The 12773-nt window shown below is 50.7% G+C and overlaps 1 protein-coding gene across 1 annotated transcript in view; it reads right to left on the bottom strand.

Moving 5' to 3' along the window:
* Nucleotides 1-11652, bottom strand: part of SLC44A2 (solute carrier family 44 member 2 (CTL2 blood group)) — a 28338-nt gene extending 16686 nt beyond the window's left edge. The window contains exon 1 of the mRNA XM_070416029.1: nucleotides 11550-11652. Coding sequence (XP_070272130.1) covers nucleotides 11550-11580 — 31 coding nt within the window. The 5' untranslated portion in view covers nucleotides 11581-11652. The remainder of the gene's footprint in view (nucleotides 1-11549) is intronic.
* Between the last annotated feature and the right edge of the window lie 1121 nt (nucleotides 11653-12773).

Raw genomic sequence — 12773 nt, 5'->3', positions numbered from 1 at the left:
CACATGGGGTTCTCATGGGCACCTCACACTCAGCACCGCCACATCCGATCCCCTTCCGATCAGACCGGACCCAGAAATGGCAGCTCTGTCTTCCAGAGCACTCAGTCCAGAAACCTGGGATGTTTCTCTGCTTAACATGAGCTCTGCCTTCAGAATCTACCCAGTATCCAAACACTTCTCACCGACTCCTTGGCCCGAACCCTGCCACATGGCGGTCATCTTTTGCCTGGACCAGTGTAGGTGTCTCCACCCAGGTCTCCCAGCTCCACTCTTACCCCCAACTGTGTTCCTCCCAACGCAGCCAGCGGAGTTATCTGTAAACACCTGGGTCAGGGCACATCCTTTCTCTGTCCAGAACCCTCTATGGCTCCCACCTCATTCAGGAGAGAAGCCCCACTATAGCCCACAAGGCCCTGTCCCCCCACTGCCCTCACCTGCTCCCTCTCTCCCTTTTGCTCATTCCACTCTAGCCTCACTGGCCTTCTGGTTACACTGAAAACTCACCAGGCCTGGTCTCAACGCAGGACCTTTGCACTTGTTCCCTCCACCTAGCAACCTCTTCCCTGAGAGTCCATGTGGCTCCACCTCCTTCAGGTCTCGGCTCACAGCACCTCCTCTGAGAAGCTTTCTCTGACCAGCTCTCTAAAACAGCGCTCTCTCCCCTCCATTAAAATCACCTTATTTGCCCTGGCCGGTTTGGCTCAGTGGATAGAGTGTCAGCCTGTGGACTCAAGGGTCCCAGGTCCGGTTCCGGTCAAGGGCATGTGCCTTGGTTGTGGGCACATCCCCAGTAGGGAGTGTGCAGGAGGCAGCTGATCGATGTTTCTCTCTCATCGATGTTTCTATCTCTCTATTCCTCTCCCTTCCTCTCTGTAAAAAATCAATAAAATATATATTTAAAAAAATCACCTTATTTCGTTTCTTACCACCACCTGACATGTCCCACATTTATGCATTGGTTGTTTGTTGTCTGTGCCCATGCCCCAAGGCAGGGGTTTATATTTGTTTTGTTTTGTGGTGGTGTCCCCGGTGCCCAGCATAGTGCCTGGCACAGAACAGGCCCTGAGGAAGTGTTTGCTGAATGAATAACCGCACTATATAATCCATGTATATACAGTTGACCCCTGAGCATTGGGTTTGAACTGTGCAGATCCACTTACATGTGGATATTTTAAAGTAAATATGTACAGTACTGTAAATGTATTTTCTCTTCTTATGATTTTCTTTTGTTTAAATATTTTAAAATTGATTTTTAGAGAGAAAGGAAAGGGAGAGAGAGAAACATCAATCTGCTGCCTCCTGCACACCCCACCATACCGGGGATCGAGCCTGCAACCTTTTAGTGCACTGGATGATGCCCAACCCACTGAGCCACACAGGCCCAGGCTCTTTAAGATTTTCTTAATAACGTTTCTTTTTTTTAAAAAATATATTTTATTGATTTTTTACAGAGAGGAAGGGAGAGAGATAGAGAGCCAGAAACATCGATGAGAGAGAAACATCGATCAGCTGCCTCCTGCACATCTCCCACTGGGGATGTGCCTGCAACCCAGGTACATGCCCTTGACCGGAATCAAACCTGGGACCCTTCAGTCTGCAGGCCGACGCTCTATCCACCAAGCCAAACCAGTTTCGGCAATAACGTTTCTTTTATCTAGCTTACTTTATTGTAAGAATACACTATATAATACATATACAAAATATGTGTTAATCAACTGCTTGTTATCGGTAAAGCTTCCGGTCAATAGTAGGCTATTAGTAGTTAAGTTTTGGGGGAGTCAGAAGTTACAGATTTTCCACTGAGTGGGGTGTCAGTACCCCTAACACCCATGTTGTTCAAGGGTCAAATGTATACTTAGGAATGAAAATGAAAATGTAGCTTAGCGTTTTCCAGGTGTGTATATTTAAAAAATTAATTTGAGCACTGGCCAGTGTGGCTCAGTTGGTTGGAGCATTTTCTCGTACACCAAAGGGTGGTGGGTTTAATTCCCAGTTGATCCCTGGTCCGGGTGAGTGTAGGAGACAATGGATCCGATGTTTCTCAGCTCTCTCTCTCTCTCTCCCTTCCTCTCTCTGGAATCAATTAAAAATATTTAAAAAATTAATTTGTGAATTTTATACATAAAAGAATTTAATACATGACGAATGTGGAATTTCCAGTTGGCAGAGAAAGGATAAGTCAGTGCCTGGCTTGGCTGCATTTGGAAGAAAATAAAGTTAACCCCACCACTATACATAGCAAAACAATTCCGCATGGATTAGTCATGCAAATACATGAAAACGCAACATGATTACAAGTATGAAGGGAAAACACAGGAGCATATTTCTACCATCTGAGAGGGAGGCGAGACTGGTAAGCATGTGGAGGAGAGAGAAACACCAAAAGTTCCTGCGTCAGTTAAATGGCAGCCAGACTGGCCGAGGGGGAGCAGCCACTCCGCAGCTGGTGCTGACAAAGAAGGGCCTTTCAGACACGGGCTCTGCTGTCCACCCTCTGGAGGCCCTATCGTCCACCCGTGTCACAGCAGAGGAAACCGAGGCTCAGGGAGGGGAAGCAGCGAGGGGTGCGCCCCTGCACCAGGTGTGATGGGTGGGTGGGAGCCACTCAGGTTGTCCGGGCAGAAGCGTAACCAGGCCAGGCTGCGGGAGACACGTAGGGAAATCTCAGACAGCGCTCATGGCTGCCAATGACCCTACTGTGTAAACGTGAGTTATCCCTCCGTCAGATGGAACTAAAGACGCAGAGAGGGGCACCTGGCCGAGGCCTGGCTCGGGGCCTGCCCCGGTGGGCACTCAGGAAATACGAAAGGGAACATTGGTACCGTCACCTCGTGGATTCCACTAGCTCTTACTAATATTAGTGGACGGGGAAGGAAGGAAGGAAGGAAAGGCGAGGCAAATACTGATGGTTTCTGATAATAAGCCTGGTCCAAACCCTACGAGATGGGAAGGTGCTGAATTTTGCAACAATGTCGCAAGGTAATAATAAGAAAAGTACAAATGTCCCAATGCCTCCATTTACTGACCTGTTTGCCATGTGCCAGGTACCCTTCTCAAACATTACACAGTTGGCCTCAGTTCGTCCTTACAGCAACTTTGTGAGGTTGATTCTATCATTATAAACCCCATTTGACAGATGCAAAACAGACTCAGAGAGAAATATTGTTCAGGTGGCCACCATCTTTGTTAGTGCCTGTATGAGTTTCCTATGGCTCCTGTAACAAATCACCGCCAACTTTGTGGCTTAAGACAACACAAAAAAATGTATGAGGTCAGATGCCCAAAGTGCATCTCACGGGGCTACAATCTAGATGTTGGCAGGACTGCATTCCTTCTGTAGACTCTCTTTCTCTGCTTGTTCCAGCTTCTAGAAGCCTCCCCCTTTCCTTGGCCTGTGGCCTCTTCCTCTTACTATTACCTTGCAACATTGTTGCAAAGATTCAGCAAGTTCCCGTCTTCAAAGCCAGCACTCCCATCAAGGACATACCTGTTTCTATTGTCACTGTCTCCTCTGACTCCTCCCAACCTCTTTATAAGAACCATTGTCCCTGGCGTCCCTGGATAATTCAGGATCAATTTCCTATCTCAAAATCCTTAATTTACTTTACTTATTTATTTCCGTCAATCCTCACCTGAGGATATTGTCCCCATTGCTTTGTAGACAGAGAGAAAAGGAGGGAGAGGAAGAGAGACAGAGAGAAACATCGATATGAGAGAGATACATCGATGGTTGCCTCCTGCAAGAGTCCGACCAGGGCCCGGGCCCTGGAGAAGCCTGCAACCGAGGTACGTGCCCTTGACGAGAATCGAACCCGGGACCCTTCGGTCCAAAGGCCGGCACTCTATCCATTGAGCCAAACCGGCCAGGGCTCAAAATCCTTAATTTAATCCCTCTGCAAATTCCCTTTTGCCATGTACAGTAATGTAGACACAGGTTCCAGGAATCAGGTTCCAGGAATTAGGATGTGGACATCTCTGGGGGGACCATTATTCTGTCTGTCACAGTGTCTTTACCATTTAGGCCAGGAGTTGATAAAATATCACCAGTGGGACAGATCCACCCACTGCTTGTTTTCATGTAAACCAGAGCCGCAAATGGTCTTTACATTTTTTTTTAAAAATATATTTTATTGATTTTTTTACAGAGAGGAAGGGAGAGGGATAGAGAGTTAGAAACATCGATGAGAGAGAAACATCGATCAGCTGCCTTCTGCACACCTCCCACTGGGGATGTGCCCGCACCCAAGGTACATGCCCTTGACCGGAATCGAACCTGGGACCCGTCAGTCCGCAGGCTGACGCTCTACCCACTGAGCCAAACCAGCCAGGGCGGTCTTTACATTTTTAAATGGCTGAAAAACATCAAAAGAGGAAGACTATTTTGTCATGTGACAATTACGTGAAATTCAAATGTCAGTGGCCGTCAATCAGGTTTCCAGGGCACACAGCATGCTCATTTTCATAGTCTGGCGGCTTTCCCACTACAAAGGCAGCCCTGAGTGGCAGCAACAGACGGTACTATACGTGGCCCGCGAAGCTGGAAACTTTTATTCTCTCAACTTTTACAGAATTTTCCACTTCCTGGTCTCTAGGCCATGAAGCAACATGCTGAGCCAGGTCTGTGCTGGCGTGTTTCATGTGCTCTCCTTGTCACAACTGGAAGCGGTGAGGCGTGCCATTTACTCCCCAGCGACACGGGCCAGGAAACCAACAAGTTCTTTTTCTCTCCAGGCTGCCGTTTTCCTGTCTGGAGAACGAGGCTAACACCTGCATTTGCTTCACAGGTGCGGCCAGGACTCGATACTCAAAAAGCACTTAACCCGGGTCTGGGGTACAGAGCTGCAGCAAACACTAACCAGGGACGCGGTCCCATTCGACAGAGGGGCAAACTGAGGCCACTGGCTTAGACCGCATAGGTGGTGCGTGGAGCTGTAAAACAAACCAAGGCCCCTCTGGCTCCAACCCAGGCCTGTTCTTTGGCAGATACTGGGCGAGACAGAGCTAAATATGCAACAATGGTAGCGGGGAAGGCGTGGGAAAGCTGAGCCATGAGGCCAGACTAGGGGTGGAAGTGAGGGGTGGAGACGGCCCTTGAGTCCTGGCTTTGCTGGGCACCATGGTCAGCCCACCCCGAGCAATGGGCGTGGGAGATAAGAGAACCAACACAGGCCGCCTGGTTGCGATGCTGGTGCCAGGACATCAAGTGCCACCCAGCCCCCACGGCTGCCGTATACCGGCCAAGTCCCCAAGCCTACAGAGGCCCAAAGCCTCGCCCATGCGGCCAGTCTGGCTCACCCCACCTTCCCAGAAGTCTGTGCCTGATGAGATCCTTTGACAAAAGGTTTGGAGACAGCACGTGGGAGGGAAAAAGCTGGAAGCGATTCTATTAGTCATAAAGCTAAGAACAAATACAGAGTGCCTACTGTGTGCCAGGCATTTACTTCTAGAAACTCATGTCAGCCTCACAAGACTCTGAGGGCAGATGGTACAATATAGGGACTGAGTCACAGAAATGTTTAATCACTTGCCTGGAATTACACAGCCAGCAGTAGCTGGGATTTGAACTCTGCTCCTGACACCATATTCTTAAACTCTATGATAAATGAGTAACTCTAATTAACTGAGCATTTGCCATGGACCAACTTCTGGGCTAAATGCTGTACTCGCCTCAGTTCACTGAACCCTGGAGACAGAGGGAGTTCATACTGCTGTTACCCCCATTTTATGGATAGAGAAACTGAGGCTCAGGTATATGAAAGGTATAGATACAAAAGGCTCATGGATACGAAAGGCAAAGATGGCACAGAACTGGGAAGAATGGATCTGGGACTGGAACAGAGCCAAGGCTTGGCTCCGGAACCTGGCTGAGAGTCAGAACTCCGTGGTTAGCTTTTCCTGTAGATGTGTTTATTTAGCCTCTTGGTACTAGGTGATATAAGTACTCAACTAGTCTTACTGCCTCTGCTCTGGTCTCCTGGTTTCTGCAATTGCAGCCCCTAGGGGCCAGGGCACGTCTGTGAACACCTGAGTCAGACCAGGCTCCTCCTCGGCTTAGAACTCTCAATGGCTCCCATCTCCCAGGACAAAGTTCCAAATCCTGCCCTCACCTCCTCCCATTCTTCCCCTTGATTCCTGTACTCCAGCCACACAGGCCTCCTCACTGATCCTCAGACACATCAGACAATCCCACCCCAGGGCCTTTGCATAGGCAGTGAGTGCCCTCTGCCTGAAACATACTACACTGCCCCCTCCCTCATTCCTCTGGTCACCTCAGGCTGGCTTTCCCTGATCCTCCCATTTAAAATTTTAAACTTTCCCTCGAGGCCCTATATATCACTCTCAACCCTCTTTCCTGCTTTATTTTTCTCCAGGGCCCTTCTCTGGCATTTTAAGAATTTTCCTCATTCACCTAATGTCTTGTCTGGTTTCCTTTCTAGAATGTCAGCTCCAGAAGTGCAGTGCTTGCTGCGCCTCAAGCATTTAGAACGGACCCCAGCACACGGTACCTGCACTATAAATGTTTGCTGAGGGAAGTTATGAATGAACTTTAGATTATGCAACCTATATGCTAATCAAGATAAACACTTACACCAGAACAAGACTTCAGACTAACAGAAATCACTCTCCCTGCCACCCCAGGCCCTGAGCCCTCACTTCCTCTCCGTGGGAGCAGTTCTTCTCACTGATTGCCCTTTCCTCCTTCCAGACACTGGTTACAGTTCACATACACAAGCAGATTTCTAGTTATTTAGCCCTGAGTTTTGTCACACATCCTATGTAATAAAAGCCTAATATGGTAAGTGTCCAGTTGTCTGCCAACCAATCAAAGTGTAATATGTTAATGATATGCTAAAGTCACTCAACCACTCACTGTAACGTGCACTAACCACTAGAGGGGAGATGCTCCGACTGGTAGGTTAGCTTGCTGCTGGGGTCCAGCTGACCTGGGACTGAGCGAGATGGGCCGGACACGCCCTGGAGCCTCCTGCCCTGGCTGGCCAACCTCCTGCGTCCCTCCCCAGCTCCCACCGTGCACCAGTGGAGTCCCTCGACCTGGCCTGTGCCCTCTCACAATCCGGGACCACTCGGGAAGCCCGGGTCCTGGGTGCCAGAGGGAAGCTGGTGCCAGCAGCCGGGGGAAGGAAGGCCTCCTCTTGCACAAATTTCGTGCATAGGGCCTCTAGTACTAACATAATCAGACATTGTTCCCCATCAGAGAAGTTAAACCTACTTCATCTTTTTACAAGGCAACATAGTATCCTACTCTGGGAACAGTACAATTTTTCATTAAACCAGCCTGAGGAACTATAAAAAGATACAAATGCCACAGAAAGAGAAAGAGAAATTAGTAGACTAAGCTCGGGAGACTTCTGGGCTAGGTTACCTCTGGATGAGGACAGCTGGCTGAGCGTTTCTGAAGGGCTTTTTCAGGCGGAAGGCTAAATCCGCTGTGCGGTTGAGGGCTAAATTTTAATTTCCAGCTCCCACAGAGAATATGTTAATTTTGTTTAAGAGTGTTTACATCTACTTAAAAATAACCCTCCCTTTGAGGATTGATGGGGCAAAGGACATAAGAGAACTTTCTGGGGTGATGGGGAAGGCTTTACCAGGGGGCTGCAAAGTTTTTCTGTTGAGGGCCAGATATTCAAGATGTTAACTTTTGTGGTTCACGTATCATCTCTGTTGTACATTCTTTTTATTTTTCATACACTTAAAACAGTTAAGATAATAAATTTTGTGTGTGTGTGTTTTTTTAACCACAAAAAATAATACATAATAATAATACTGATAAGCCCTCCTTGGGCATGAGAGGCTTCTGGGGTGCTGGTAATATTTTTCCTGAACTGGGTGCTGGTTACTTGGGTGCGAAAACTCCCAGAGCCTCATAAGTGTAGGATCTGAACTCTTTTATGTATGAATTTTGTTTCAATAAAAAGTTCAGCCCTGTCTGGTGTGGCTCCGTTAGTTGGGTGTCATCCTGTGTCCTGAAAGGTTGCTGGTTCAATTCCTGGTCAGGGCACATGCCCAGGTTGCAGGCTTGATCCCCAGTAAGGGGTGAGCAGGAGGCAGCCAATCAATGATTCTCTCTCATTGATATTTCTCTCTCTTTCTCTCCTTTCCTCTCTCTGAAATCAATAAAAACATATTTTTTTAAAAAAAGAAAAAAAATGATTGAGGAAGCTTTCCAGGCACTGACATGAGAGATCATCTCGAACATATATTAAGAAAAAACAACAACAAAAAGCAACATGTAAAACAAACACATTTCATTCAACAAATACTTGTTCAGCATCTACTAAGTGCCAGGCACTGTCCATACACCTTCAAACCGAACAGACATGCATTCCTGCCTCATGCAGCTAGAACTCAAACCATGAAATAAAGAATATGCATATTTTTACATGTTCTAAGGTCTAGACTCCATTTGGAAGACAACACCAGTTGCTGTAACACTAATGCACTCCCAGACAGTGGTATGGGGCTGGGAAAGGAAACAAGGAGACTTTTCATAATCTACACTAATAAAAGAGAAAGATGCAAATTGACCGTACCTCCATGACACCCACCAGCCAATCAGGAGTGAGTATGCAAATTAGCCCAACAAAGATGGTGGCAAACCCCACCCCCCAGCTGCTCAGGGCCTCTGGGCAGCACGCATGCAGAGCGGCCAGGCAGGGCGGGACACCTGCTAAGAGGGGGAGGGCGGGAGCAGAGGATGCTACAGGAGTGGTGCTCCAGCTGGAGCAAAGACTGAAGGCTACGGCCACAGCGAAGACTCTGGCGGGAGTGAAGACGGAAGGCGGCGGCCAGAGCAAAGGCCTGGGCCCCGGATCCCGGAGGAAAACCAGTGCCGACAGCCAGAGGAAGGAAGGCCTATTGCACGAATCTTCGTGCAACAGGCCTGTAGTAAAGCTATAGAAGTCTTTTGTATCATTTGTATTTTGAAGCATGTGACTATACTAATATATGTTCTCTTTTGTAAAAAGTTGCAGTTAAGAAGTAAATACCCTCTCCCAACAGTGTTTCGTTTTGTTTCCAGATCAGGTGCTAGGACCCACTGCTGGTTGAGTTGGACTCTGTTTGTTTTTTACTTTTTTTAACAAGCACCATTCCTTTTTCTCACCCCACCCCATCAGGTTCTAGCATCTTATTCCATGCTGCTCATGCTAAGGGTGGGCCGGTAAGGATGGCTGTGCCCATTGCCGACATCGGTCGAGGCCCGGGAGTCATTTCCTTCTTGGAGCCACTGCCTTCCTCTAGACATCGTGTCTGCTGAGAAGGGAACTTCCTGCCCTGTCAGGTCAGCCCAAGTTTATGTCCTGACAGAGTGGGCTGCTTCTCTATCAGCTCACGGAAAATCCATGTCCCCAGTATCACCAGCCCCAGAAGTATCCTGAGTACGTGGAGCTTGCTGGGAATTGGGCAAAATGGTTCCCACCAAGCCCAGCACCAACTTGCTCAGGGCCACACAGCTTGCGTTAGAGTCTGGATTTGAGCCTTTGTCTGTCTGAGGTCACCTTCTAAATTCACAGAAAGCACCGGGGTACAAGGGGAGGATGTGTGAGCCACTCTTGTACACTGTCCCCAAAGGAAAGGTCCCCATTATCTGGCAGGGTCTTCACAGGGCAGCCGGAGGGCCCCAGGTTTTTGGTTCTGATGAGAAAAGACTTTTCACAAGCTAAGTGAGACCCTTCCCCCCTTGGAGGACTCAAGCCATGTGGCCCCCCTGGAGGAGGTGAGGGCCTGGCTGCAAGATCGAGCTCACGCCTCCACCTCTGAGCCTCAGAGAGAGAAATAATGAAGCAACTATGAGGCTTGTTTACTGTTCACTCTGCCTGAAACACGCTTCTTCCCATTTTCCCCACAGCCACTGGCTCAAGCTCCAGCCCTTGGTCACCTAAAATAAACCCAGATGATTTTCCCTACATTCACCGTATCCTGTCCTTCGCTTCACAGCACTTACAACAACCTAGAATTACATCTTTATTCCCTTGTCCACTCCCTGCGGTCAAGGATTCTGCTCTGTTCGCTGTTGTATACTCAGTGTCCAGACCCCACCTTATAAGATGCTCAATAAATGTTTGTAGATAGAATGTGCTCCCCGCGCCCAGCATAAGGTCTGCTGGGCACAGAGGTCCCTTGTCTCGGTTGTGAGCCTGGCAGGGCTGGGAGGGTTTGCTCAGGCCCATCCATGGCTACCTCCCTTTGGGCAGATTCAAGGCTGGGTGAATAACATCATTGTCCATTCTGTCCCCCATCCCGACTCCAGTCTGGCCTCATGGAGCCCAAAGATTTCTCAAGTGCCGCCCACAGGCAGGCTGGGCCAGGCCTGGAGCCCAGACTAAAATTTGAAGATCAGAGACAGCTGGCCACAGCCCAGGGACGCACAGCATGGGCAGCTGCAGGATCTGGGGCTTGAGCCAAAACCAAGAACAAGGGAGACCCTTAAGAGACTGGCAAGTTCAAGCAAGGAGGGGAGTGGCTGGGTGGTAGCCAGGTCCCCTGCCTCCCTCTTGCGTGGGCTGGGCAGGGAGGGTCCCAGCCTCCCCCAAATGTGTCTCCTGAGGCCACAGTCTCTAGGGGGTAGGACTTGGGGGAGGGGAGGGAGAGAGGCACAGCTCTGCCACATTTGTTTTTCATTTTTGAGTGGTTTCCGGCCCCTTCCCCAAGGCCATTCAGTCTTACAGTTTCCAGGAAGTTTCTGTCACACTAGGAGGGGTGGCAGGGCCTCTCTGCCCCAAGGCAGTGCCTTGTGGGGCGTGTGACCACATCAGCCCTCGGGACCCAAAAGGGAGAAGAGAAAGGAGAAACTGAGGACTGTTCCTCCCAGTCCCCGCCGTGGGAACCAGAGGAAGAGAAGCGCAATAGGGCGTGGTTGGGGAGGGGCCTCATCTTGGCTCCAGTCCCTGCGCCCTGAGGTGCAGGCCGCCTTCAGAGGTTCTGGGGAGGGGGCACCCCCAACCCTTTGCACAGGGGCAGGGAACGTTAGCCAATGGTTTCCGGCTTCCTACCTGCCCCCGCACCGGAGGCGCCCCGGTTTCCGCCCTTCCCAGGCGGCGGGCGAGACACCATGGGCTCCCACCCTTGCATTCGGTCTGCCGAGTCTTGCCTCAGTTTCCCCATCGAGCCAAAAGCCCGTGCCGGCGACCTCCAGAGGGATGTGGGCAGGAGTAAGAAGTGGACAAAGGGGACTGGAAGAGGAGGGGGTTTGGGGAGGTTGGGGCCCTGTCCCTTTTCGAAGCCCAGGTCGCCGCGCCTCCCCTCCCCCGCCGGGCATCTGAGCCACCCAGATAACGGGACCTCCCCGGGCGGAGCATGCGCGCGCGTCCCGGCCCGTCGGCCCGAGGGAGAGCAAGGGTTCCCCGGAGGGTCCGCAGGGCGCCAGGGCGGGGAGAGGGGGAGTGGGCACGGCGCAGGGAGGGATGCAGGCCCTGGGAGCAGGATGAGGCCGCGGCTGCAGCGCGGGCGTTCAAGATCTCAGACGTGCCCCTCCTCCAAGGGCCCCCCCAACTCGGCAAAGGCGGCCACGGGTCAGAGGCGGCTCCTACCGTAGGCTCCGTCCTTCCGCTCGTCCTCCATGGCCACGGCGGGCTGGGAGGGGAGTCCGAGCCAGCGCGACCCCAGCCCGAGCGGGCGGGAGGCTCTGCGGGCTCAGCGCCCCGCCCCGGGTCGGGCTCCGCCCAGCCCGCCCGGCGCTCCGCGTGCCTCCTCCAATGCGAGCCCTGCGCGGGCGGAGGCAGGGGCGGGGCCGGCTCGGGAAGGGGTGGTACCTCAACCTTTGTTTCTTTTCTGGACCGTGAGACCTTCTCGGTGTGTTTCCTGTAAAAGGAGCAGTCGTCATTCATTCATTCATTCATTCATTCACCCACCCATCCGTCCGTCCGTCCGTCCGTCCGTCCATCCACCCACCCACCCACCCACCCATTCATTCGTCAAGTAGATATTGAGCGCTCGCTGTCTGTGTGCCAGTGAACAGACAAAATGATGCCACTTTTCATTCTTCAGATTGGCAAGAATTTGAGTTTGGTAACATCAAGCCAGGTGAACAGATGCTGTAGAAGGATTAAATCCAAATCGTGTTCACCCTGTGCGATTCCTCTCTGCCGTGGCAGGCGTGTGTGCATGGGGAGTCCATGCCAAACAAAGGGTGGTACTGAAAGGTTCGGAGTGGGCCGGGTTCAGGCACCTATGATGTGAGGCCATAATGTATCCAAAGAACTTTTATTCCAGGCACCTGGTGCAGGTGGGCTGAGTCCGAAAAAGGAATCAGCGGTGACTGAAGGGGGAGGCAGACTTTTTTATTTTATTTTTATTGATTTCAGAGAGGAAGGGAGAGGGAGAGAGAGATAGAAACATCAATGATGAGAGAGAATCATTGATCGGCTGCCTCCTGCACACCCCCTACTGGGGATCAAGCCCACACCCCAGGCATGTGCCCTTGGCTGGAATCGAACCTGGGACCCTTCAGTCCGCAGGCCGACGCTCTATCCACTGAGCCAAACCAGCTAGGGCAGAGACTTTTATTAACCTCTGCTGGCTGCAAACAGTTCTGCTGACGTAAGGGTTGGTCCGTTCTTGGTTCTTCCCATGCCAGATGTCCAGTGGTTATCTAGGCTATGCGGTGTTCAAGGCTGCAAGCTTTCCACAAGATATCTGCTAAGCACAATAAGTTTTCTCTGCCCCGTTTTATTATCTTGAACCCTTCCAGTTATCTGCAGCTTTGATAGTTAGTGTTAAAAAACGGGGAGACACATGTCCATCAACGGAGGACT

This window comes from Myotis yumanensis, unplaced genomic scaffold (assembly GCF_028538775.1).
Source record: "Myotis yumanensis isolate MYYU_CA2020_CCGP unplaced genomic scaffold, mMyoYum1.0.hap1 SCAF_5, whole genome shotgun sequence".
NCBI classification, from domain to species: Eukaryota; Metazoa; Chordata; class Mammalia; order Chiroptera; family Vespertilionidae; genus Myotis; species Myotis yumanensis.
This window is presented reverse-complemented; position numbering and strand designations above follow the sequence as displayed.